At 40.0% G+C, this 26401-nt stretch overlaps 1 protein-coding gene across 1 annotated transcript in view; it reads left to right on the forward strand.

Annotated features, from left to right (window-relative positions):
• Window positions 1-8410: 8410 nt before the first annotated feature.
• LEKR1 (leucine, glutamate and lysine rich 1) overlaps window positions 8411-26401 on the forward strand; it is a 284048-nt gene continuing 266057 nt past the window's right edge. Inside the window, exons 1-4 of the mRNA XM_036851365.1 lie at window positions 8411-10538; window positions 11517-11665; window positions 12155-12371; window positions 15310-15400. Coding sequence (XP_036707260.1) covers window positions 15353-15400 — 48 coding nt within the window. The 5' untranslated portion in view covers window positions 8411-10538; window positions 11517-11665; window positions 12155-12371; window positions 15310-15352. The remainder of the gene's footprint in view (window positions 10539-11516; window positions 11666-12154; window positions 12372-15309; window positions 15401-26401) is intronic.

Genomic DNA, 26401 nt, shown 5'->3' on the forward strand with positions numbered 1-26401 from the left:
TGGAATTTGAACTTTGCTCTCCAAAAGCCAAAGGCCAACTAATTTAGAAGGAGACTCTCAAAATCAGTGATGGTTTCTTCTAGTTTCATTAGTTCTGTCCAAAGTGATTAAAGGATTTGATTCCCAGATAACCATGATCCTTACTGCTATTTTTACAAATCACATTAATTTCTATACTTAATTCTGATCACTTGTGGCATTCCTGAGGCAAGTCTGGATTCATGCAGCATTCCAACCTTGAGTGCCTTTTCAAGTTTCCAACAGAATTCTGTGCTGGTGAGTGATGATACCTTTATTGTACTAGCCCCAAGGTGTGGAAGTTGTTTCCTGTGGCCTAGACTCAGCCCAACCCCTCCACTTGTTGAAACATCTGCAAATATTTTGTTCATTTCAGAGGCATCTGACCACAGCTAGCCTCCCATCTGCATTGCTTCCTTTTTCCTGATTGCTCACGTAAGGCATCAATAACCTGGGAAGGCACTCAGCAAGAGAGAAACTGGGAGGGCCTAGGGATTAGAGTGACGTGCATGGAGGATACTTCTTATGGGTTTTCTCTCATACTCATTCATTAATTGATTCATTCAATCATCACCATTTATTGGGTGGTACTAGGGCGATGCAAATATCAACAACAAGCAGTCTCTGTCATCAAACAGGAGACAATCTATTGCGTGCTACATTTATTGTCTCAAGTAGGGAATTATATTAATCAGCTTATAATAATAAACTATATTTACCAGGTGTCTTCTATCTGTAAAGTTCCACAATTGCTTTAATTCTTATCTTTGGTAGGTATAAGGTTTATAGAATCTTTCATCTGTTTCTCTACTTTGAAACTACATAAAGCTGAAAGCAATACTCTCTAAAGGATTTTGTAGATAATAATCATTAATTAATTTAAGAAATACCATAGGAATCTTTACTTGATAAGTGAAATGATAAATTGTGTAGTGCTGAGTAAACACATTCCTTCATATGTTGCATTTGCCTTAGTCCTATATGTTAAACTACAAAACTATCTGCTTAACTATTATTAGAAAGAGACTATATTTTAAAAGATGCTAATGCAGTTGGATCATTTTTATGCTCTTATATGATATTAATTCCATGTTTTAAAAATATATCTATCTTATGCACACATTTGCACGTTTTAGTAAGTTTATTATAATCAAATCATACAAAGATCTAATTAACTCATCCTCTGAGTTGTTGAGCAATAATTATACCTTCAGATCACCAGGAGATTTAAGGTGTATACAGGGTGGGGCCCATCCACTCAGGATTTCAAAACCACATGGTTCTTCAGGTCCTGTTGGGGCTTATCTATTTGCACGTCTCCCCTGCAGGAGTTTGGACTAATCAGGTCACTACATCTTGACTGCAGTCTCTACCACTCATTGTTTGCAACATGAATTAACATCAACAGACCACAGAGAAGTTAGCAACGGGAAAAGGAAAAGGCTTTAATACCAAGGCTGTCCTCAGGATTCAGCAGGGCATATATCCTCTATCAAATCATCTGACACCAAATCCTACAAATAAGCTCAACCAAAAGGTTGAGCCATGTTGTCTGATGGTATCATGTTCTCCGGTTGCAATGCAGTACTGAGCAACCTGTTGTGAGTTGACAGGTCTTCCAGTTTGCTAAAACGGAAAAGGCAGGTTGTTGCTCCAGCATTGTTTCACTTTTGCTGCAGAACATTCACACAGCATCATGCTTTGGCTAGTCTTCATTGATCCAGATTTTTTTAAAAAATAAATTTATTTATTTTTGGCTGCGTTGGGTCTTCGTTGCTGCGCGCGGGCTTTCTCTAGTTGCGGTGAGCGGGGGCTACTCTCCGTTGCGGTGCACGGGTTTCTCATTGTGGTGGCTTCTCTTGTTGGGAGCACGGACTCTAGACGTGCGGGCTTCAGTAGTTGTGGCGCTTGGGCTTAGTTGCTCCGCGGCATGTGGGATCTTCCCGGACCAGGGCTCGAACCTGTGTCCCCTGCATTGGCAGGCGGATTCTTAACCACTGCGCCACCAGGGAAGTCCTCATTGATCTAGATATTAATTGGACATCCTGGAAGCTGACAGGGGCTGGTTCATTTCTCCTTCAGCCTTGGCTTCTCCCCATCCCCCAGTGCTCCCTGTCTTGCGACTCATAACAGAAAAGTGCTATTAAATACAGTATGAAAATACATGTCAAGGGGCAGATGGGAGCTAGGTGCCTGAGAACTCTGAAGAACAAAGAGAGCCCCTGCACCCTATGGTGCTTTGTTCAAAGTTTTAAGAAGTCACCCCTTCCTCAGGTGGATGGCATATATCTTAGGAGGTGAAGCTAAGGGCTGGAGTTCAAAGCCTCCCCACCTCCTCTGCCAGGCACCATTATGCAGTTAACAAACCGCAAAAGTGTATGGCGGCTGCGCAGAAAGGGTAGGCAGAGCCCTACAATGATAGCAGAGGGCATTAAGAAAGATGTGGGCAACTTTGAAATGAAGAATAATGGAAGACAGGCAATACTGAGTGATTTCGTCTTACGATTTTCTAAATAGAAGAGGCTGATTAAGTATGGTATCTGTCTTCTGATTCAAGTTAAAACCACTTACCACTCTGTAGTGACTTCCTTTCCCTCTCAGGAGATATCTTCTAAAAGCTGAGATGAGGAGCTAATTTTACATTTACACAAAGATGTACGTACTGTATTACTATTCCTAAGGTGGTTTGCATTTAAATAGAGGCAAAAACATTGAAACATTAAGCAATCAATCAGTTTTGTCTGTTTACTGCTCTATCCCCAACATCTATAACAATGCCTGACACACAGTAGGTCCCTTAATATGTTGCTTAAGTAAATCTCTAATCCTAGACTTTCAGTCACTGAGCATCAGGAAAATACACCAAGACGGTCTCTTGCTTTCAAGATTCCACAGATCAAATTAGAAAGTCATCAAAAATAAGTTTTCTTCTAGGCACTTCATAGGCCAGAGGTCTCAGCTCTCTTATAAAATACCATCACCACAAATACTACTCAAATATCAATTATTTAAAACTTCCATTGCAGGGAATTCCCTGGTGGTCCAGTGGTTAGGACTCTGTGGTTTCACTGCTGAGGGCCCGGGTTCTATCCCTGGTCTGGGAACTAGGATCCCACAAGCTACTCGGTGCAGCCAAAAATAAATAAATAAACATAAAACTTCCATTGCACATCATGAGCTATTTGTCAACTGACAATAAAACGTCTATAAACCAAATAGATTATGTAAGGATGCAGCCTCCCACACTGTAGTTCAGTACTTGATAGACAAAGTACAAACAAAAATTGGTGGCACAGTTGTATTTAAACATTATTTTATACTTTTCTAATTTTATATATGGGCCGTCGTAACTGCAGTGTATTATTTATAATATTTGAATGTATCACCTTCCTCCAAAGATCTCAAAGCACCTTTGGGGAGTAAGGAATAGTCCTCCCCACACCTCTGGTGAAGTAGGTATGCTGTAAGCATTATTTCCATCATACCAGGATCCCACATGAGTCAGTGGCAGGGCTGCATTACTCAAGACATTTTAGTTCACAGCTCTAACCATCAGAGGACTGCCTACATATTCATTCATTCACTCATTCTTTACTTCATTCAAAACATTCATTTGATGCACTTTGCTAGGCACTTAGGTTCAAGTCCCTATCTCCTTACTGAACTTGCATCATACGAACACTGAAATCTGTTAAAAAAATTTTTCTCATAACAAATATTTAAAATTCAGAGCAGAGATTTTTCTGCATTTTGTGATTAATCCTATTTGTTTCATAGTGGCATACCTACCAGTGAGTCACATGTATCCTAAGGAAATGACTGAAATACTAAAAAATTTTAAGATATACCTCTCTTATGTTATGGATGTCAATCATGTGTCTATAACATAAAGCTTTTTTATTTTTATTTTTTATGTTTGCCTGGTGCAGCTAAATACTTGCGCTTTCTGTGTCTAATTATAAGTTTCTGCTGTGTGTTATAGCTGAGTTGGTACAAGATGTTCAAGACCATGAAAAGACGAATGTAATGGCTTCCTCGTGTCATGGTCAATTTTTTTTTTTCAGTTCATTTGTCCTTTTAAGTAATCATACTGTTTGTACCCTGACTCTCGCACTGAATTCACAATTATCCCTCTTGCCAAACCATGCCTCCAGACTTGACTGTGTAAATTGAATTTCATACACACATATGCAAACCCTGTGCACCTCCTGTCGAACGAAGTAATATAAGCAAATTAAAGGCACATTTTAACGACCTTTGAGTTCCGTGTTAGAGTGGTTTTTAGACAGTTACCTACTGGGCAAAGTATAAAACACCGATTCACAGAGGTCATTATCAGCGTGCGCCTCGCAAACGGGTTTGCTCATGGAATCCACCCCCTAACTGTGCACGTCCCCTTTTCTAGCCCCTGGAAGGGGCTGATTCACCCCCAGCTCCCTCTGCCAGAGCCGGCGCGGCCAAGCCGCCGGGTCAAGGCCGGCACGCCGCAGAGGCCGGAGTGCGTGACAGCCTGCACTTCCCAGCCCTGACGCTGTGGTAACTGACTGAGCTCATCGCCGCTCGTCACACGCGTAGCCTCGGCGGCACGCGGCGTAGCGTGAGAGGCGCCGGGGCCGCCGGCGCGCCCACCCCGGAGCCTTCGTGCAGACGCGCCTCGCCGCTCCTTGGAGACCAAGCCTGCTTGTCACCACGCCGCCGTTCTCAGGCTGCAGAAAGACGGACTCCGGACGTCAACAAATAACCTGACCTCCTAGGCGGTGGCCTTCGTTCTTTTCAGCCTCGGCCTTGTCCCTCACCGCCCCCTGACGCACAGCTGCCAACCCCCTCGGAGTGGGAAAGCTCCGGGTCAACGTGGTCAGTCGCCCGGCAACGCCACTAGCCTCACGTGCGCCCCGGGTTCCCGGCAGGCGGGGCTGCGGTGGGGCGCTGGGGTAGGGGGGCGCGCGACCCCCTTCCCGGGCGTCCCTGTCCCGGGGCGCAACACCGGTAGGGCGCGAGGCTGCTGTGGCTCGCGACCGAGCTCCCGGGCAAGGCAGGCAGCGAACAAGCGCCGGGGCAGCTCAGGAAGCCGACAAGTGTCCGCGGGGCAAGACCGATTCCTCGCCCGCGTTCCCCTTCGCCCTCGTCCCGCCGCCCGTCCTGTTTGCTTTACAGCAGCGGAGCTGGGCACTTTTCGGCCTTAAAATGAGCGCATCAGCCGCCCGGGCTCAAGTCTGCGGCGGGGGCCGGGCGGAACCGGATTCTTCGCGGGCTTAGGCGGCCAGGTCGGCACGCGAGCCGAGCACTTGGCCGGCCAGGAAGCCCGGGTGAGCGCGGAAGCGGCGAGCGCAACCGGCGGGGGCGGGGCCGCGGGGTTGCGTGACCCGCCGCCCGGCGGCCGCACGCACTTCGTGCCGCGGTCCGCCCTCCCAGCCTCGCCGGCAGCCGCCGCCGCCATCGCGGGGCAGGAGCACAGGTGCAGGAGGGCGGCGCCCGGTTTCTACTTTTACAACCGCAGCGGGGAGAGGAGTCACGCTATATTTCTGGGACGGGGAGTGAGTTCACCGGAGAGTACACGGCGTCTCCTTGTTATCGGAACCTGGGTAACATTCGGTAATAAAACCCGCTCAGACAGGATGTATTAAACGAACTGGGAACCAGAGCTGCTCTATCAATAAGCAGTCGTTCCGGGGAAACTTTCCAACGGAAGCTTTACATTAAGAGTCAGGGCACACAGGTGCGGTTCGTGTGACATGCTAACACAGGAAGGAATCAGAGCAAGGACGGTGGCTTTGGGACGCAAATTTTGTGCACTCTGCGCAGGAATTAGTAACAGAGTCGTGATGCTGTACAAACTGTCATTCCTCCTAGAAGCGTTCTTGCCAGTGTTTTATTTTAAAAGAAGAGGTGCCTGATTTTAATGGCGTAGTAACTGGAGAGCCCTCTATTACATGTTGACTCAAGAGTCCCAAAGACATTAAAAAGAAAAAAAAGTGACTTCACAGGACGCCATAATCCAAGTTCCTTCTCAAGATCATGTGCGGGAAAAATGTTTTTTTCACTCAGATATCTGTTTATATAATTCAAATATTTGTTGATTTGTAGATAAATCAAGTTTGGAGGGCAAAACAAAAATATTAACACCAAGACAGTTTAACACACAAAAACACTCCAGTTGTCTAAGCTCTCGAAATTCCACATTAACTTATTTTATTTATTTAAAGTTTGATTTGGTGGATCTATGCTTTTATTTATTTCCCTATTATTACCCTTGGGCCTGTGGTGCCTAGTTACACACACACTTGTTACACAAGTAACACACCATTATATAAGAGGGGCTTCTCCGGGGTTAGGATACCTATCATAAACTCCCAGAAAGCTCTTTCAACAGACACATGTTCACCTCTCAATTTACCACATGTGGAAAGATAGCAAGATTCGCTGTTTAATTTTAAAATGTTCTCCCAGCTAACTCAGATTCTCACTTGTGTATGTACGAACGTTTATTTTATCCGCCTAGCACTCTTCCTGTCTTCTGGGACAGAACTGCCCCTTCTCCTCAGATTCTGCTTCTGCCTTACTCTTCTAGACATTTAATTAGAAAGGGAGGTGTCATCATGTGTGGCCTTGCCTCCCTGGTCACCACGATTGGTCAGGAGGCAGGTACCTGTCTCCTCCTGGCTTCAGTGATTTGGTCAAGGAATCGGTGTGTAACTCAAGGTGTGCTAAACAGTCATTTCCTGGCATTTTTCTAACTGGAGGTTGGGAATAGAAGCCCCTTTTCCTCTTGGTGTCAAAACTGGACTGTCAGCCACCACTGCCCTGCCACATGCAGAGACTGTAAAAGAGAAAGGAACCAACTTTCAGTAAGTGGTAGATTCAAAGGGCTGAGACTTTCCATGACTTCTTAGAGTTCCAGAGTTCTCAAAGCAGTCCTGTTTCCTGCTTCCTTGAAGCTTGGTTATTTAGCTCTTCTGTTGATTCTGTGAGGTAACCTTGATATTCTAACAGAATATACATTGATAGTAATAATTAACAAAATGTATATTTAGAATGCTATGTAGAATACGTTTTCAAAATTTATAACACTATTTGTAACTTTTTTTTCATAGAAAAAAAGAATAGAATTCACTGGGACATTCATCACCAATAAACTACATCATCATTTTAAACAGATGCACAATCTTCTTGTTTGATAAGTCAATTTATTTCATTTTGGTATTTCAGATTTTTAAACATTATAAACAAGACTGTGATGAACACTAAATATATGTGCGAATAACAAAGAACTCTCCCAGAAGCTTCCAGCAGCCTTCTCTTGGAGAACTGGGTCATAGGCCCATTCCTGATTTAAATAACTGGTAAAGGGGAAGTGGCCAGTAGAACTGACCTAATCTGAGCTCATTCCTGGAGTTGGGCTGATTCACGTGTGCTTAGGGGTGGAGGGAGGGGAGGGGAGGGTGATGAGGTCTGGATTCCTGAACAAAAGGAAGAAGGGGGAATTAGGTGTCCACTATAATAGTTTTGAACATTTCAAGGTGTTTAAAACATAATGTATTAAAATACATTAATTTTTTCACCCTAAAAGCAGTGTATAAGAGTGCTAGTTGCTCTACACCCTTGCAAACCAGGGCTACTATCATTACTTTAATCTTTTTTCACCTGTTTGATAGGGAATTCCCTGACGGTCCAGTGGTTAGGACTTTGCGCTTCCACTGCACGGGGCACAGGTTCCGGGAACTAAGATCCTGCATGGTGCAGCCAAAAAAAAAAAAAAAAAAAAAAAAATTCAGCTGTTTGATAGATCTGATAATAATGTTTGATTTTCGTTCATAAGAAAATATCTTTAAGATGATTCACAACTCCTTATTTAATGGTATTAAAATATTCTATTAATAGAGATATAACAAAATGACAGGAAAATTGCCCTAATTCGATTCTTATAACTTCCATAGCTACCTAAAATTATAGGTACAGAATCATGAACTTCATCTCTATAAAAGCAGAATGAAATTACTTCTGCCAATCACTTATCAAAACAAATGTTAGGCTCTTAGATGCTTCATTAGAATCTTATGGAAATCTCAGAAACAAGTAATAATTTCATTAAACAAGCAAGTTCTTTAAAAAGTTGTTTTTTAAATGCATAAGGCAGTTGTCTATGTTCGGTCTTTGAATTGATTAACATTTGTTATAGGCTAGATATTGGATGCTAAGGTTTAAAGAAGTATCAGTGCCATATTTTTGAGCATCAAATGCATTATAAGAGTTTTAAGTCACTACCGTTAGAGCCTTATTCTTTTTGTGCTTTTAAATATATTCATGAAAATAAATAAGTCCTAGGGATGTAATGTTCAGCATCGTGCTGTATTGTATATTTGAAAGATGCTAAGAGAGTAGATCTTAAAAGCTCTCATCACAAGAAAAAAAATTTGTATGTGTGGTGATGGATGTTAACTAGACTTGTGATTATTTTACAATATAAACAAACATTGAATCATTCTGCTGGATACCTGGAACTGATATAATGTTATATGTCCGTTATATCTCAATTAAAAATAAACATATTCATTTGACAAATATTAAACTATATTTGGCACACAGTACATTTTTGGGTAAAGCTCTTACCAATAGTGAACAGGCCACAAAAGAATACATTTATGATCATCAAAGGTTTCACTGTTGAGCTTGACTTTTAATACTTGAAAGTAGATGTTTATTGCTTTAAGGCCTAACTTGTCTCATTGGAAATTTTGTTCAATAATCATATTCTCAGGGCTAAAAAGAGTTCAGTACACAATTTATTTCTTCACAGATGACAAAACATTTGAACTCCTAGAGAGAAGCGCTATTTAAACATTGTGACCTTCATTTTATTAGGTATTCTAGTTTACACTGCACATGTGATGGATTCAAAAATATAGAGTCTAAACCCACAAATAGTATTTTGTGTTCAAGCCACCTCTAGACCAGAGTTATTTGGGGTTCAAAATAGACAAAGCAGTTTTACAAAGGAGTCTTAACTATTGATTAGCAGTTAAAAAAATACAAAAGAAAATCCTATCCACATTTTGGTGGGAATAAAATGTGGTAAGTACAAAAAGCAGGTGGTCACTTGTAGCTGACTTTTTTTTTTTTTTAAATGAAGCTGTATGGGGAAAGTTATGAAAAAAGTAAGTATAACACAAAGTTACATTTCCAGAATTAAATACTTCTTGGGTATTTACATGTGACATCCATAGCAGGCTGAGGCCCCGTGGGTACTGGCTGGCTGGCAGAGTCAGCTAACCCAATACAGGAGTCCCAGGTGCTTCTGCTTACACTCATATTTGGTCCAAGTATACTTTAGTGCTGAAGTGTTGGGTCATGCCCTTGGCCACTTCCATCATTTGAGAGAGTAAACAATAAATAGGATCTGACTGAGTTATGTTTGGAAGGATTCTCCATAAATGAGACATTGTGTATGAAATGCCAGGAATGAGCCCAGTAAATGTTAGCTTTTAAAAAATTCTGCACTTGCATCGGATGGAACCCAGAAATAGCTGTGAAAGCCATTGTTGCTTCCAATCTGGGAAGCCTGTCTGCAACAATTTTTTTCAAACTTTTGAGGATCTCAGTGTTGTGTTGTACTGTGTTCTGATTCACAGGATAAAAATAAAGTTGGGCTAACTGTAATTTTGTCATGCTCCCTTTGTACAGTATTGAGCTCACTTTAAAATAAGCAATCTTGGGTAGACTTCCTGGTCTTTGTATCAGACTTGCAGACAAAGTACCTATTCTCCCAAATGCTCTTCATGTGGGGACAGGGAGAGGAGAGGAGGGGGCATAATATTACTTACCAGAATGAATGGGATGAATGACAATGCCTTGCTGGATAAATATCTTAGGTAAATTCAAATTCATAACAGAAGCATAGACGCTGTGTTCTCACAAATGTTAATGCTATAACACAGAGGTGTGCGGACCACGTGGACAGCCCTAGTTTATCACTTTACAGAGACTCTACTTCCAAAACTAGGGAGTATTTTTTTTTTTTTTTCCTCTCAGGGGTCATTGACCCACCGGAGAAAAATAATAATAAAGGGTGACAGAAGAGGTTAAAAGGAACTCAATTTGGTTCTCACTGATTATTTTTAAAAGTCACAATAAAAAGTGAAACTTACCTAATTTAAAATTTAAGAAGAGGATAAAACAAAACTTTATTCAGTATGTCCAATGATGGAAATGCTTTAAATTCTACTTCAGTTCCAGTATGGCCAGTAATGGGGTGGGGAAAAGGACTGGAAAAACAAAAGGGACAAAGAAAAAAAACCTGGAGAGGTAAAGGGAGAGACTGAGACCAACCAAGAGTCAAGAAAAAACACACACCAACAATGGGAAGAGGCTTTTTGGATTACTCTTTTTTTTTTTTTAACTTTTTTAAAAACCTGTTTTGTAAAACCCTGTTACAACTCTTCATCTTTATCTTTTTTTTTTTTCCTTCCAGGCAAGGCTTTACTGGGAATCCTGCTGCAGCACTAGGGAGCGAAAACAAGTAACAGGTTCTCTTGCTTGCTCCCTGCGGGGGTGGAGTGGAGGGGGTGTGGGGGGCGAGCTGGTTCCTTATATGGAGTGAGGGTAGGGGTGGGTCTGTGGTGTTCAGGAATACAACTTTTCACTGCTACTCTTCTAACAAGGTCTGTTCCTCACAATTTATCAACTTTATCCTGTAAATTCTTACTGGGTCTACCAGTGTTCAACAGAACTTTCTTTGATGATGAAAATGTTCTATATATGTGCTGTCTCATGTGGTAGCAACATGTGACTACTGAGGACTTGAAATGTGGCTAGTGCAATAAACGAATGGAATTCGAAATTTTATTTCATTTTAACCAAATTAAGTAGTCACAAGTGCCTATCTTATTGGACAGTGTGAAAGTCTAAGGGACATTTACAGTGGAAGGAAAATCGGTCTCAATGTCACTGTAGAGATGAATAAGCACAGGTGAAATGAGACCACACAATGAATTACAGCCTTGCAGCTGGATCTTCTCATCCTTAAAGTGTTTCCTTATCATATATACAAAGTACTCAATAAATATTATTAATGCTAATAATCATACAATAGCCAAACTAGCTCAGAAGAGTGATCTTGCTTTAGGTATGCAATTCCTGTTCCAGATAAAGCACTCCACGGATGTGTATGCTAAACCCCCTAACCTAAACCCCCATTGTTACAAAATGAGAACAGTCCTACTTCATTGTCCCTCAAAGAAACACGCTGAGGATGAAAAGCTCTGAAAGTTCTTTGCATTTCTCATAAACATGCTGTACTTGACCACTTCATTGGCTGTCCTCTGCTTCCCTTAATCCTCTCTTCCATCCTCTAATTATTGCTTATCTTTTTCAAATGAAGAAAGATGCTCTCTTTTAGGGAGTGGAAGCAGAAAGTCACTGGTAGGCGTTGGGGCAAAAATATCAATCAGGTTAAGTGTATTTTTTTTTTTTTTGTATTTACTCAACCTTATTTCATTCAATAGTAGTAAGTCTCGTAACCGGCTAGCAAGCTGCGAATGTTCTATTTCTTGGAAGAGCTGCATTTCGGACCTCCTAAAATCCTCAAAGGAGAGATCTGTACTATGAACGAGTTCCCTGCATGGATTCAGTCACTGAGCATCACCCCAGCCTGGTATGCAGTTGCTTACTACGTAGTAGGTCATCCATAAACACTTTCTTTTGAACGAAGAAAGGAAAGTAAGTCACGTGTAAGGGTGGGCAGCCTTCTATAAATTGTGGACTAGCGGGTCTCAAGATATCTTTTGAACTAAGCCCTTCATCTTGACTACTTTCGGACTAGTATGAAAATTTTACTAACACCTTCCCAATTAACTTGCCCTCCCTGCAATGACTGAGACCAGAGCTTCCCTTTATACCCATGGCCTCTACAGGCATCTCTCTTCTTTCCGCTCAAGAACAATAATTGCCCACTGCTGCGTCCGCCACAAGGACTCTGGGGCCTGACGTGAGAGGTAGACGGACTTTGGCCTCCACCTCAACCAGCGTCTCTCCAACCCGCCGCATGGCTGGGAACGTCTCCCTCCATCCCAGCAGTCGCCCCCACGACTCCAGCCCGCCCTCCCCTGCCTCGCCCTTCTCACCCACTGCCTCCCTCTCACAGCCCCCAGCGTAAGCCCAGGCCTTTCTCCGAGCCCCGCCACGAGATTTCCCGCTTTCGCGCAGCACTTGGGACCCCGGGCGGCGCCCAGGAGCCCCGCCTCTCCGTTGGGGTGCGGCGTGGGCGTGACGTCATCGCGCCCTGACGTCAGGCCGACGTGCAGCACGGTCTCCTGGGAGACCGGGAAAGCCCTTTCGTACCCGGCAGAATTGAAGTCTAGGTGAGAGACAATGGAAGGCTTCCTTGAGCCCTGGGATGACCCGGTTCCCGGGAGCAGTTCCGGAGCGGAGGCGTGCTGGCACCCGGGGAGAGGGCCGGAAAGCCGAGGCGTGGTCTCGCGCCCAGGGGATGGGCCCGGCGCCTAGCGTCTGACCCCAGCTGCAGCCCCTGTTGTGTCTCCGCAAGCCCGCCGGGCCCGACGCCCTCTTCTCCCCGCGAGTGCGCGGCTCGGCCTCACCCCGCACCCTCCTCCTCCTCCTTCTCCTCCTTCTCCTCTTCCTGCCACCGCAGGTCCCGGTGGAACGGGGTTAGAAAGGGACAGATTTCAAAACGCTTGCCGCCGTTTTGGCTGGACTTGCGGTTGGTTTCTGTTTGGAAAATCCCGCCGCTTTAGAAAAGTCTTAGGACGTGAACTTCCGCTTCACCTGACCCTGACCTACTCATCTGTGGGTGATTCACACCAAGGGAATAGTTCTTTAGGGAAGGGCCTGAGAGCTGAACGTGAGTTAATGGCCCAACGTGACACTGGTGTCAGAAAGGGAATCGGAAGTGGGCAATCGGGGACGTGTCTGTATTTTTGACATCTGCCTCGTGATCCTGTCAGAGAGGAGGTTCACAAATACCTAACGCGGCTGCTGCCGGTTATCACCTTACCTCCTGTCTAAGGGCAGTCGAGAATAAAAGAGTCTCTTTTGATAAAAAACGCAAAACAATGCAAGAGTAAATTAAAAATTTACTAAAGGGAAAGAGACCTCTCCTCTCCCTTTCTTGGGAAACCTCTTATTTGTGAGGGCTTCCTCTATTCCTTTAATATGTATGCACATATTTTAAAGACCCAGAATGTTCTTCTGGAGCACCTGGGAGCCATTTCTTTAAAATGTAAACATCAAGGAAGATAAGGCCCCTATCTCCATATTACCTTGAGAGTTTCGTACTTCTAGTAACCACCTGCTTTGTCATAGAGATATGTATTCCTTAGAACAAACGCTCTTAGCTAGCACAGGTGGCTACTTCAATTACCAGTTGAATTTAAAACAAACTATGAAAGAGAGTATAGCAAGCTGTGTTGAGGACAAGTTATCATTTATCTTGAGAACATTGTATGTAATGGAGTGTATCTGTTTGGCTGTATAAAAAGAGTGGGATTTCCTTCTGTCTTTGTAATCTCATTAGCAGATTAGCTGTGCTGTGCATCACAGTCTAGTTAAATGCTTATTCAGTAATAAAATTGTTTTCTCTCTGCATCATGGAGAGATTTTCTGGATTGGCAGGATATTTTATTTTTAATTTTTCCTCAATAATCAGACCTACCAATTTTTCCCACTCTGTATGGTAAGGCCACAAAATTGGAATAGATTTAGAATAACGATACTGTTCCACTATACCTTGTTTATAGTGTCTCTAGATCCATGCTCTCAAATGAATTTATGCATGAAATTTAAAAAGGAGATTTAGTTGGTAATTTTAGGAAAAATTCTGCTCCCAATAGAGTTTAATTAAGATGATGCCATCTTATTTTACCGATGGTGAGCCCATTGTAAAATGGCAGAAATGAGAATAATGAGCTTTCTGTGAGGAATGAGCTCTTGCCACATCACCATGACAGTCTGCCAAACATCAGATGATTATGTACTTGGCCATGTGGGCCTATGTTAACTACGTCAGTTAACTTTACCCCCCATCCCCGCACGCAGAAACACATTATGTTGATGTCAGAAGACAGCCCATTAGCTATTTGTTTTAAACAGCAGCTCATTAAAACGTGGAACTCTGCTACCACAGGGGATGGGAAATCCTCTCTTCCACCAATACTTGCACAATTAAAAAAAATACTGCCTCTACAGGAATTTTTGTCATCTACAATTTTCCTGGCACCTTGCTATGTTGCTGGGGTTACTGTCTCTGATAGAGTACTATGCCTCTTCAGTCTCTCTTTGTCAAAATCTTGTCCTGATCAAAAGTAAACCACCTCAGGCAGCCTTCACTAATTCCCTACTCCCATGAGAAAGATAAGACATTTTTTTTCCCCGAACTTCTAGATTGTTCCTTGTCTACAACTCCTGGCCCTCAGGCCTTCTTTCCTGCTATGGAATTGTGCCTGTATCATCTTACTCTGCTGTCCCCCTTCACTACTCCTCTGTCTCTCTCTCTCTCTCTCTTTCTATATATACATATCTCTCACTCCTGAAACCGGACTGTCTATTCTTTCTCCATATTTGGGAAAGATTTACAAAAAAGAACCCAAAGTGCCCCTTCATTCATCTTGTGTGGTTTTATGAAAGTAGTGATAGAGTTTTGTCTTGAATTGTTTTATTAGAAAATGAAAATCTACTAAAAGTAAAACATCTGCATAAAAATTATATAAATGTCCATCTGTGGTAAAATTGGCACTTGGCTTCTCATGCTTTGTTGACTCTTCTGTTCAATGCCTGCATATCATACTTAACCTGAAAACTCTAAATATCCTTTTCTGTACTTCATCATTTAAACCAGCATTCATGTCACAATTGCTTTTCTTATCTGCTGAACTAAAATACTCTATTTGGATATTTTTTCTAGCAGCTTTTCAGAAAAAAAAACTTTCTTTTAAATGAAATAAATCGATCTATTTAAAATTTTGTTATCCTTATTCTGTATTTGCAAAGCAAATAACTAGTAATAAACCACCACAGAAGTTACAATTAGACTGTAAAGTTCCAAAGAGAGAAAGTATTATCTCTAATTCAGTAGTCTCTCTCGAGATCTTTCCTGTTCTACTGGCCTCGTAACTAACTGAAAAAAAAAACCCATTTGTACCTTTGAACATTGAGTTGATGAAACAAACATCTGTTGAAACAGTTATCACCCTTGATCCCCAAATACTCCTAGGAATTTATTTCTTTTAATTTGAATTTTCTTCACATTGTTTTAATTCTGACTATCGCCATCAATGTTTTTAGGTTATGTTACTTCAGAGCCTCCCTCAGGGTATCGTGAGAAATTATGGATCGTCACATTCCCATGCATGCATTACCTGAAGAAATCCAAAAGGTATGCTATTATGTTATTACAGCACAACATTAGGAGCATTTTTTTTTAAATTAATTAATTAATTATTTATTTTTGGCTGTGTTGGGTCTTCGTTTCTGTGCGAGGGCCCTCTCTAGTTGCGGCAAGTGGGGGCCACTCTTCATCGCGGTGCGCGGGCCTCTCACTATCGCAGCCTCTCCCGTTGCGGAGCACAGGCTCCAGACGCGCAGGCTCAGTAGCTGTGGCTCACGGGCCCAGCCGCTCGGCGGCACGTGGGATCCTCCCAGACCAGGGCTTGAACCCGTGTCCCCTGCATTGGCAGGCGGATTCTCAACCACTGCGCCACCAGGGAAGCCCCATTAGGAGCATTTTAACAGATAATTCTAAAACATGGGAGAATGAATTCAGAGGTTTTATATTTATTTTAGTCAGAGGATCTGCAGTGAATTGGTGGGGTAGGGAAGGGAGTAATTGTAATGGTCAAAACTGTAGAATTCAGTGTAAAGAATGTTCGACCTGTGAAAGAAGACAGATATATAATTCTGGCATGGTATTTGACCAGGTGTTTGTGGAGCTCTTGTGAAAAGAGGGCTCCAGCAATGGCCAAATACTATATTTAGATATTTTTTCTAGCAGCTTTTCAGAAAACAAACAAACAAACAAAAAACTAATTAAAAAAAAAAACAACTAACGGACATAAATGGGTCTGTTTAAAATTTTAAGTGATATTTATTCTATATTTGCAAAACAAATAATTAGTAGTAAACCACTACAGAAATTATAATTAGTTTGTAACTTTTTATGATGCAAAAATTTTAAGTGTGTCTCTCTATAAGGGTCTATTTCAGTTTCACCTTAATTCTTATTTTACCATGTTTTAAGGCCTTACATAGATATCAACTCATTTAATCTGGTTAACAATCAATTCTTTTTCACAGTTGCTATGCTACTTTCCTCCCTGTTAATTTATAGCTGTCCTCAGGCAAAAGCATTTCTCCCATGTTTAGTTTGGCAATGCATACATTGCTAACAGCATAATTAAAAATATATCTCTTTGAAACTGATTGACAAATTATGAATTAAAACCTCAAACCTTAACTGTCATTAATCATTCAGTTTTTAAAGTAAATCTATAGTCAGCTCTTAATTAATCACCAGTCGTTAGTTTTTAATTAAAAATTGCAGTCAGCTCTCAGATATGCTTTTATCCTTTGTGCATGTTGTTTTGGGCTGCCTGTTAACATTAATCATGCCATTGATTTAACTTGATGCTTACTTCTACTGCATGTCCTTTAGATTTATGTAAATGGCAATCTAGCAGGAACTGGAAGGGAAGTCCAGTTACCAGAAAAGACCTTTTAAACCATTGCATTTAATTTGCTTCACCTTTTAAGTATGAGAGAGTAAGCATAGAGGGAACTCAGCTCTGCTATGCTTACCTGAGAAATGGTGCCTAGATGTGTTTGAAGACATGGAGTGTCCTATCTCTCCCTCAGCTGAGTTACTTCCGTGTACTAGCCTGGTGTGGTAGAGATTAAAAGAAACAAAACAAAACAATCTGCAAGAAACAATACCCATACTCAGATACCAGTCATCTGTCAGGAAGCAGATATATAATGACATGAAAAAAAAAAAAAAACCCTCTAAAAGATACTGTTTGATTTAAATGTCACATAAGATAGTATCTTCTCTGAAAATGGAGAAGGTGGGGAGAGGAATCCCTGAGTATTAGGATGGTCAAGGGAGGATCCTTATGCAGGAGATAGAACTGGAATTGGCCCTTGAAAGCTAAATATTTCTAGAGACAGACAGGGAATAGGGCATTCTGGGCCTAGAGAACAAAAGCTTACTGGTGAGAAGAAACTGGCCAGGTTAGAGAATGTTTAACAACATAAGTGTTTCAAATGCGTGAAAGAGTATATATTTATTTTAACAGAGGTTTTATGACTTGAAGAATGCGTTTTTTTTTTAATGTTTAAGTAAATTGTTTAAAAATGCTAAAACCAAGCATTTTATAAATATGGTTATATTCTTAAAGCTCGAATGGCAGGCAGCTGTCCATATAGTGCAGAGAGGTGAGGAGGCCAGGAGCAGCTCAGTTGCCTAAGGTCCTGGACAAGTGAGCTGATAGTAGCCCTTGGCCTGCTAAATGTTTAGAGTATAAAGTGCCGCTTTGCACTTTTTCAGACCTAAGTTAGATACATTTGTACAACAAATATTTATCAAGTGCCTATAATGTGCCAGACACTGTTTTGGGTACTTGATGATAAAGCAACCAAAAATATGTACATGCATCCCACAGCCTATTAAAGCTTGGTCTGAGCATGTCAGTTACTTGTTTTCCATAACTTCTTACCTATATTTGATTCCTCTAGATTGTCCGTAATGTAACTGGTTAAATTGTCTAGTGATCAGCCAGTATATCTATTTAGTCAGCTTGCGTACATCATTCTATACACAATCATGTTAGATAGATATATAGCTTATAATAGTAATAGGAGTACTTCAGGTTACAACCATTTCATTATTATTATTATTATTTTTAAAATTTATTTATTTTTGGCTGCGTTGGGTCTTCATTGCCGCGCACGAGATTTCTCTAGTTGTGGCGAGCGGGGGCTACTCTTTTTTTTTTTTTTTAAAACACATTTTCTAACCATTTCTTTTTTTTTTTTAATTAATTAATTAATTTATTTATTTATAGCTGTGCTGGGTCTTCGTTTCTGTGCGAGGGCTTTCTCTAGTTGCGGCAAGTGGGGGCCACTCTTCATCGCGGTGCACAGGCCTCTCATTATCGCGGCCTCTCTTGTTGCGGAGCACAGGCTCCAGACGCACAGGCTCAGTAGTTGTGGCTCACGGGCCTAGTTGCTCCGCGGCATGTGGGATCTTCCCAGACCAGGGCTCGAACCCGTGTCCCCTGGATTGGCAGGCAGACTCTCAACCATTGCGCCACCAGGGAAGCCCGGGGGCTACTCTTCATTGCGGTGTGCAGGCTTCTCATTGCAGTGGCTTCTCTTGCTGTGGAGCACGGGCTCTAGGCGCGTGGGCTTCAGTAGTTGTGGCTCACGGGCTCAGTAGTTGTGGCTTGCAGGCTCTAGAGCGTAGGCTCAGTAGTTGTGGCGCATGGGCTTAGTTGCTCCACGGCATGTGGGATCTTCCCGGACCAGGGCTTGAACCCGTGTCCCCTGCATTGGCAAGTGGATTCTTAACCACTGCGCCACCAGGGAAGTCCCTATTTCATTATTAAGATAAAACAAATCTTTGTGTTTAATAATGGCTTGGAAATTGTGCTACAGTTCTTTATTGGATAGAAAAAGACATGAGGTGGGTGGATCAGTGTACAGTGACAGAGAGGTCTTTCAAAGGCTTTTTTTTTTTTTTTCTTGTTCTTTTGTTAACTTTTTATGTTAGTTTTTATGCTGGCTATTCTTTCTAGAGAAGGCCCTGCTGTGTTTCCTTTTTTTCTGTGTGTAGTCAAGGAAGGTTAGTGTAGAAATCAAGGAAGGGAAGGGAAGGGGAGTCTTTGCTCTTTCTTTCTTTCTGTACTTTTGCTGTATGATATGGAAATGGGATGGTTGATGAAATACATGAAAGATATGTGATAAAGGAAATGAAAATGGCTGTACTACACTGTACTACTAATAGTAAAATAGGTAGCAGTAGAAAGAGTTGCAAGAAAAAGTTAATGTGTGTGTGTGGGGCGGGGGGAGATGGCCACCAAAGGAAAAGTGTGGAGAAGAATGCTGATGATAATAAGCTCTAGTTAGAGAGTCCGTTGCCTGATTAGAAAGCGAAGATTGTTAAATCATGCCCCCCCCTCCCTGCCCGGTCTCATCTTAGGGAATCTTAGGGAAGAAAGAATAAGATAATCTTTTGACTATCACTCCCTAATCTTTTGCTTTTTATCGCAATTTTTGATTGAGCATAAAACATGTTTCAGGTTCCCATTTCCCCAACTGGTAGAAAATGTAAAACAGGCCCATGGGCTGGACGGCAAGACCATACTTATCCCCTTTGCTGCTAGACTCCACAGCTTACTTCTATATGTACTTAGATCATATCTGTAAATCTACTCTCTAGACTGAGCTGACTCCTACCTGTCTCTGACCTCCGATAAGCAGTAGCTTTGCTAGAATTTTCATCTAGCATTCTGAAAGCAGAATGTACCTGTAATGATAGTATGGTTCTGTGTTTGGGGTTTTATTGCCACAGTTTAAAACTAAAACAGCATTTATAGATCAGCAAAGTAATAATTCTATATCTCTTCCGCTCTTGAATGTCCACCTATCTCAGAGGCATATGGACTCCTCTTTTTAGAAAAAAAGCAATGAATAACTTTCCTTTTTGCTGTTTTTGCTAGAAGACATACACAGAAGTCAGAACAACCTCAACAAATCAGTGGAAAAATCAGTTATTTTGCAAAAGTAGAACTGATCTCTTGTTTTTTTAAATGGTGACAAAATGAGCACTTGTAATAGGATTTCAGCTTCAGGAGATATTTATTACCACAGGACACAAAGTAAAATAAAGAGACCAGAGTTATTTATTTTACAAAACAGAAGTGGCAGTGCAAGGGCTGGAGAGCACACTGTGCTTTCTGGGATAACAATCCCTTTCCCTACCAGTAACAGCTCATTTTGTCCTGTTTTAGTAAAGTAATTTTAGTACTTTGGAACTTTGAAATTTATTCAGAATAACAGTTTTATATTTCCAAGCACAGATTGTCATTGCCAGAAAAAATAAACTTAATTTTCCAGGTCATTTTGGGCCACTGTGGCTAGGGTCAGATTTTGTGTTCAGTTAAAGTAGAGAAAAAAGAGAAAATTGTCTTAGAAACATTAGCGCTAGCATCCTGGAAAAGTAGTGATGTGTGTGCGGGTATATGTGTTGTCTTTTTAAGCAATTGTGCTTTTGAAACTAATGACAAAAGAAACATAGGTGTGTCATGTATAATTGTGTATGAAAACAACATTTCTTAAAATTGCTCAATAAAATTTCTTTATGGATTAATCTCTGGTATTTTAGTCCCAGATTTACATATATATATATATAGATATAGATAGATAGACAGATAGATAGATAGATAGATAGATAGATAGATAGATATAGCTTTACACCATTATCTTTATTGTCAACATTATTTTTTTTTCAGTGATACATATACATGTATCTATTCTTTTTCAAATTCTTTTCCCATTTATGTTGTTACATAATACTGAGCAGAGTTCCCTGTGTTATACAGTAAGTCCTTGTTGTTATCCATTTTAAATATAGCAGTGTGTACATGTTAATCCCACACTCCCTAACTATCCCTTCCCCCTAACCTTCCCCACTGGTAACCAAAAGTTCTTCTCTAAGTCTGTGAGTCTGTGTCTGTTTTGTAAATAAGTTCATTTGTATCATTTCTTTTTAGATTCTGCATATAACTGATATAAGATATCTCGCTTTCTCTGCCTGACTTACTTTACTCAGTATGACAGTCTCTAGGTCCATCCATGTTGCTGCAAAGGGAATTATTTCATTCTTTTTAATGGCTGAATAATATTCCATTGTATATATGTACCACATCTTCTTTATCCATACCTCTGTCAATGGACATTTAGGTTGCTTGCATGTCTTGGCTATTGTAAACAGTGCTTCAATGAACAATGGGGTGCATGTATCCTTTAGAACCATGTTTTTCTCCAGATGTTTGCCCAGGAGTGGGATTGCAGGATCATATGGTAGCTCTATTTTTAGTTTTTTAAGGAACCTCCATACTGTTCTCCATAGTGGTTGTACCAATTTACATTCCCACCAACAGTGTAGGAGGGTTCCCTTCTCTCCACACCCTCTCCAGCATTTGTTGTGTGTGAATTTTTTGATGATAGCCATTTTGACTGATGTGAGGGGATATCTCGTAGTTTTGATTTGCATTTCTCTAATAATTAGTGATGTTGAACATCTTTTCATGTGCTTCTTGGCCATCTGTATGTCTTCTTCGGAGAAATGTCTATTTAGGTCTTCTGCCCATTTCTTGATTGGGTTGTTTGCTTTGATGATATTAAGCTGCATGAGCTGTTTGTAAATTTTGAAGACTAATCCCTTGTCAGTCACATCATTTACAAATATTATCTCCCATTCTGTGGGTTTTCTTTTTGTTTTGTTTGTGATTTCCTTTGCTGTACAAAAGCTTTTGAGTTTAATTAGGTCCCATTTGTTTATTTTTATTTTTATTTCCATTATTCTGGGAGATGGATCGAAAAAGATATTGCTGCGATTTATGTCAGAGAGTGTTCTGCCTATGTTCTCCTCTAAGAGTTTTATAATCTCCAGTCTCACATTTAGGTCTTTAAGCCATTTAGAGTTTATTTATGTGTATGGTGTTAAAGAATGTTCTAATTTCATTTTTTTACATGTGGCTGTCCAGTTTTCCCAGCACCACTTATTGAAGAGACTGTCTTTCCTCCATTGTATAGTCTTGCCTCCTTTGTTGTAGATTAATTGACCATAGGTGCAGGGGTTTGTTTCTTGGTGTTCTGTCCTGTTCCACTGATCTATATTTCTATTTTTGTGCCAGTACCATACTGTTTTGATGACTATAGCTTTGTAGTATAGTCTGAAGTCAGGGAGCCTGATTCCTCCAGCTCCATTTTTCTCTCTCAAGATTGCTTTGGCTATTTGGGGTCTTTCATTTCTCCATACAAATTTTAAGATTTTTTGTTCTAGTTCTGTGAAAAATGCCATTGGTAATTTGGTAGGGATTGCATTGAATCTGTAGATTGCCTTGGATAGTGTAGTCATTTTGACAATATTGATTCTTCCAATCCAAGAACATGGTATATCTTTCCATCTGTTTGTGTCATCTTCGATTTCTTTCATCAGCATCTTATATTGTTATAGTTTTCTGAATACAGGTCTTTTGTCTCTCTTAGGTAGCTTTATTCCTTGGTATTTTATTCTTTTTGATACGATGGTAAATGGGATTGTTTCTTGAGTTTCTCTTTCTGATCTTTTGTTGTTAGTGTATAGGAATGCAACATTTCTGTGTATTAATTTTGTAACCTGCAACTTTACCAGATTCATTGATGAGCTCTAGTAGTTTTCTGGTAGCATCTTTAGGATTTTCTATGTATAGTATCATGTCATCTGCAAATAGTGACAGTTTAACTTCTTTTCCAATTTGGATTCCTTTTATTTCTTTTTCTTCTCTGTTTGCCATGGCTAGGACTTCCAAAACTGTTGAATAATAGTGACAAGAGTGGACATCCTTGTCTTGTTCCTGATCTTAGAGGAAATGTTTTCAGCTTTTCACCATTGACTATGATGTTAGCTGTAGGTTTGTCATATATGGCCTTTATTATGTTAAGGTATGTTCCCTTTATGCCCACTTTCTGGAGAGTTTTTATCATAAATGGGTGTTGAATTTTGTCAGAAGCCTTTTCTGCATCAAATGAGATGATCATATGGTTTTTATTCTTCAATTTGTTAATGTGGTGTATCACACTGATTGATTTGCAGATATTGAAAAATCCTTGCATCCCTGGGATAAATCCCATTTGATCATGGTGTATGATCTTTTTAATGTATTGTTGGATTCAGATTGCTAGTATTTTGTTGAGGATTTTTGCATCTATGTTCATCAGTGATATTGGCCTGTAATTTCTTTTTTTGTGGTATCTTTGTCTGGTTTTGTAATCAGGGTGATGGTGGCCTCATAGAATGAGTATGGGAGTGTTCCTTCCTCTACAATTTTTTGGAACAGTTTCAGAAGGCTAGTTGTTAGCTTTTTTCTAAATATTTGATAGAATTCACCTGTGAAGCCATCAGGTCCTGGACTTTTGTTTGTTGGGAGTTTTTTAATCACAGTTTCAATTTCATTACTTGTGATTGGTCTCTTCATATTTTCTATTTCTTCCTGGTTCAGTCTTGGGAGCTTGTACCTTTCTAAGAATTTGTCCATTTCTTCCAGGTTGTCCATTTTATTTGCATACAGTTGCTTGTAGTTTCTTATTATACTTTTTATTTCTGTGGTGTCAGTTGTAACTTCTCCTTTTTCATTTCTAATTTTACTGATTTGTGTCCTCTCCCTTTTTTTTCTTGATGAGTCTTGCTAAAGGTTTATCATTTTGTTTATCTTTTCAAAGAACCAGCTTTTAGTTTCATTGATCTTTGTTGTTGTTTTCTTTGTCTCTATTTCATTTATTTCTGCTCTGATCTTTATGATTTCTTTCCTTCTACTAAATTTAGGTTTTGTTTCTTCTTCTTTCTCTCATTGCTTCAGGTGTAAGGTTAGGTCGTTTATTTGAGATTTTTCTTGTTTCCTGAGGTAAGATTTTATTGCTATCAACTTCCCTCTTAGAACTGCTTTTGCTGTATCCCATAGGTTTTGTTGTTGTGCTTTCATTTTCATTTGTTCTAGGTATTTTTTTATTTCCTCTTTGATTTCTTCAGTGATCCATTGGTTGTTTAGTAGCATATTGTTTAGCCTCCACATGTTTGTGTTTTTTACAGTGTTTTTTTCTTGTAGTTTATTCCTAATCTCATAGTGTTGTGGTTGGAAAAGGTGCTTGATATGATTTCAATTTTCTTAAATTTACCAAGGCCTGCTTTGTGGCCCAGCATGTGGTCAGTCTTGGAGAATGTTCCATGTGCACTTGAGAAGAATGTGTATTCTGCTGCTTTTGGATGGAATGCTCTGTAAATATCAATTAAGGCCAGCTGGTCTAATGTATCATTTAAGGCCTGTGTTTCCTTGTTGATTCTCTGGATGATCTATCCTTTGATGAAAAGTGGGATGTTAAAGTCCCCTACAGTATTTTATTATTTTTAAATCAAACATTTTATTTTGAGATCATTGTAGACTCACAAGCAGTTGTGAGAAATGATACCAAGAGATCTCATGTACCCTTTCCCCAGCTTCCTCCAGTGGTAACACCTGGCAAAACTATACTACAATATCACAACCAGGATATTGACATTTACACAGTTAAGAATTCTGTCACAACAAAGATTCCTCATGTTACCCTTTTATAGCTGCATTCACCTCAGCCTCCCCTTTTACCTCCACTTTCCCTCTTCCAATTTATGACCCCTGGGAACCATTGATCTGGTCTCCAATAATTTTGTCATTTCAAGAATGTTATAAAAATGGAATCATGCAATATGTAGTCTTTGAGATTACTTTTTTTCTCTCAGCTGTAATTCTCTGGAGTTTTATACATGTTGTTGTTGTGTTTATCTGTAGTTTATTCCTTTTTATTGCTGAGTAGCATTCCATGGTATGAATGTAGTACAATTTGTTTAACCTATTGAAGAACATCTGAGTTTTTTCCAGTTTTTGGCTATTATGCATAAAGCTGCTATAAATATTCATGTATAGGTTTTAATGTGAACATATGTTTTTATTTTCCTGTGATAAATGCCCAAGTACAATTGCTAGGTTGTTTGGTAGTTCCATGTTTAGTTTTCTAAAACACTGCCAAACTTTTCCAGAGGGCTATAACATTTTACATCCTCACCAGCAGTGTATGAGTGATCCAGTTTCTCTGCATCTTTAGCGTTGATGTTGTCATTATTTAAAAAAAATTTTTTTATTGAGGTATAGTCAATGTACAAAATTATATAATTTCAGGTGTACAACAGATTCACAATTTTTAGAGGTTATACTCCATTTACAGTAAAATATTGGCTATATTCTCTGTGCTGTATAATATATCCTTGTGGCTTCTTTATTTTATACATAGTAGTTTGTACCTCTTAATCTCCTACCCCTATCTTGCCTGTCTTCCTTTCCCTCTACCCACTGGTAACCACTGGATTGTTCTCTTTATCTGTGATTATTTTTCCTTTTTGGTATATTCACTAGTTTGTTGTATTTTTTAGATTCCTCATATAAGTGATATCATACAATATTTGTCTTTGTCTGACTTACTTCACTTAGCATAATACCTGCCAAGTCCATCCATGTCGTCGCAGATGGCGAAATTTCATTCTTTTTAAAGGCTGAGTAGTATTCCATTCACATCTTCTTTATCCATTCATCTGTTGATGGACACTTAAGTTGTTTCCATATCTTGTGGCTATTGTAAGTAATGCTGCTATGAACATTGGGGTGCATGTATCTTTTTGAATTAGTGTTTTCATTTCTTTTGGATATGCACCCAGGAGTGGAATTGCTAGATCATATGGTAGTTCTATTTTTAGGTTTTTTTGAGAAACTTCCATACCATTTGCCACAGTGGCTGCACCAATTTACATTCCCACCAACAGTGTATGAGGGTTTTTTCTTCTCTGCATCCTCACCCACATTTGTTGAGTTCTTTTTGAGGATAGCCATTCTGACAGGTGTGAGATGATATCTCCTTGTGGTTTTTCATTTGCATTTCTCTAATGGTTAACAATGTTGAGCATCTTTTCATGTGCCTGTTGTCCATGGGAAAAGGTTTATTCAAGTCTTATGTCCATTTTTAAATTGAGTTATTTGGGGTTTTTTTTGATATTGAGTTGTGTGAGCTGTTTATATTTTGATTATTAACCCCTTATCAATATTATCATTTGCAAATATTTTTCCCATTCAGTAGATTGTCTTTTTGTTTTGTCAAAGGTTTCCTTTGCTGTGCAAAAGGTTTGATTATGTCCCATTTGCTTATTTTTGCTTTTATTTCCTTTGCTTCAGGAGAAAGATCAAAAAAATATTGTTGTAATTTATGTCAAAGAGAGTTCCACCTGTTTTCTTCTAGGAGTTTTATGATTTCTGGTCTTACATTTAGGTCTTTAATCCATTTTGAGTTTATTTTTGTATATGATGTTAGAAAATGATCTAGTTTCATTCTTTTACATGTAGCTGTCCAGTTTTCCCAGCACCCCTTATTGAAGAGACTATCTTTTCTCCATTATATATTGTTGTCTCCTTTGTCGTAGATTAATTGACCATAGGTGTGTTAGTTTATTTCTGGCTCTCTGTTCTGTTCCAATGATCTGTGTGTCTGTTTTTTCTGTTTTTGTGCCAGCGTCATACTGTTTTGATTACTGTAGCTTTGT

Source organism: Balaenoptera musculus, chromosome 4 (assembly GCF_009873245.2).
Source record: "Balaenoptera musculus isolate JJ_BM4_2016_0621 chromosome 4, mBalMus1.pri.v3, whole genome shotgun sequence".
NCBI classification, from domain to species: Eukaryota; Metazoa; Chordata; class Mammalia; order Artiodactyla; family Balaenopteridae; genus Balaenoptera; species Balaenoptera musculus.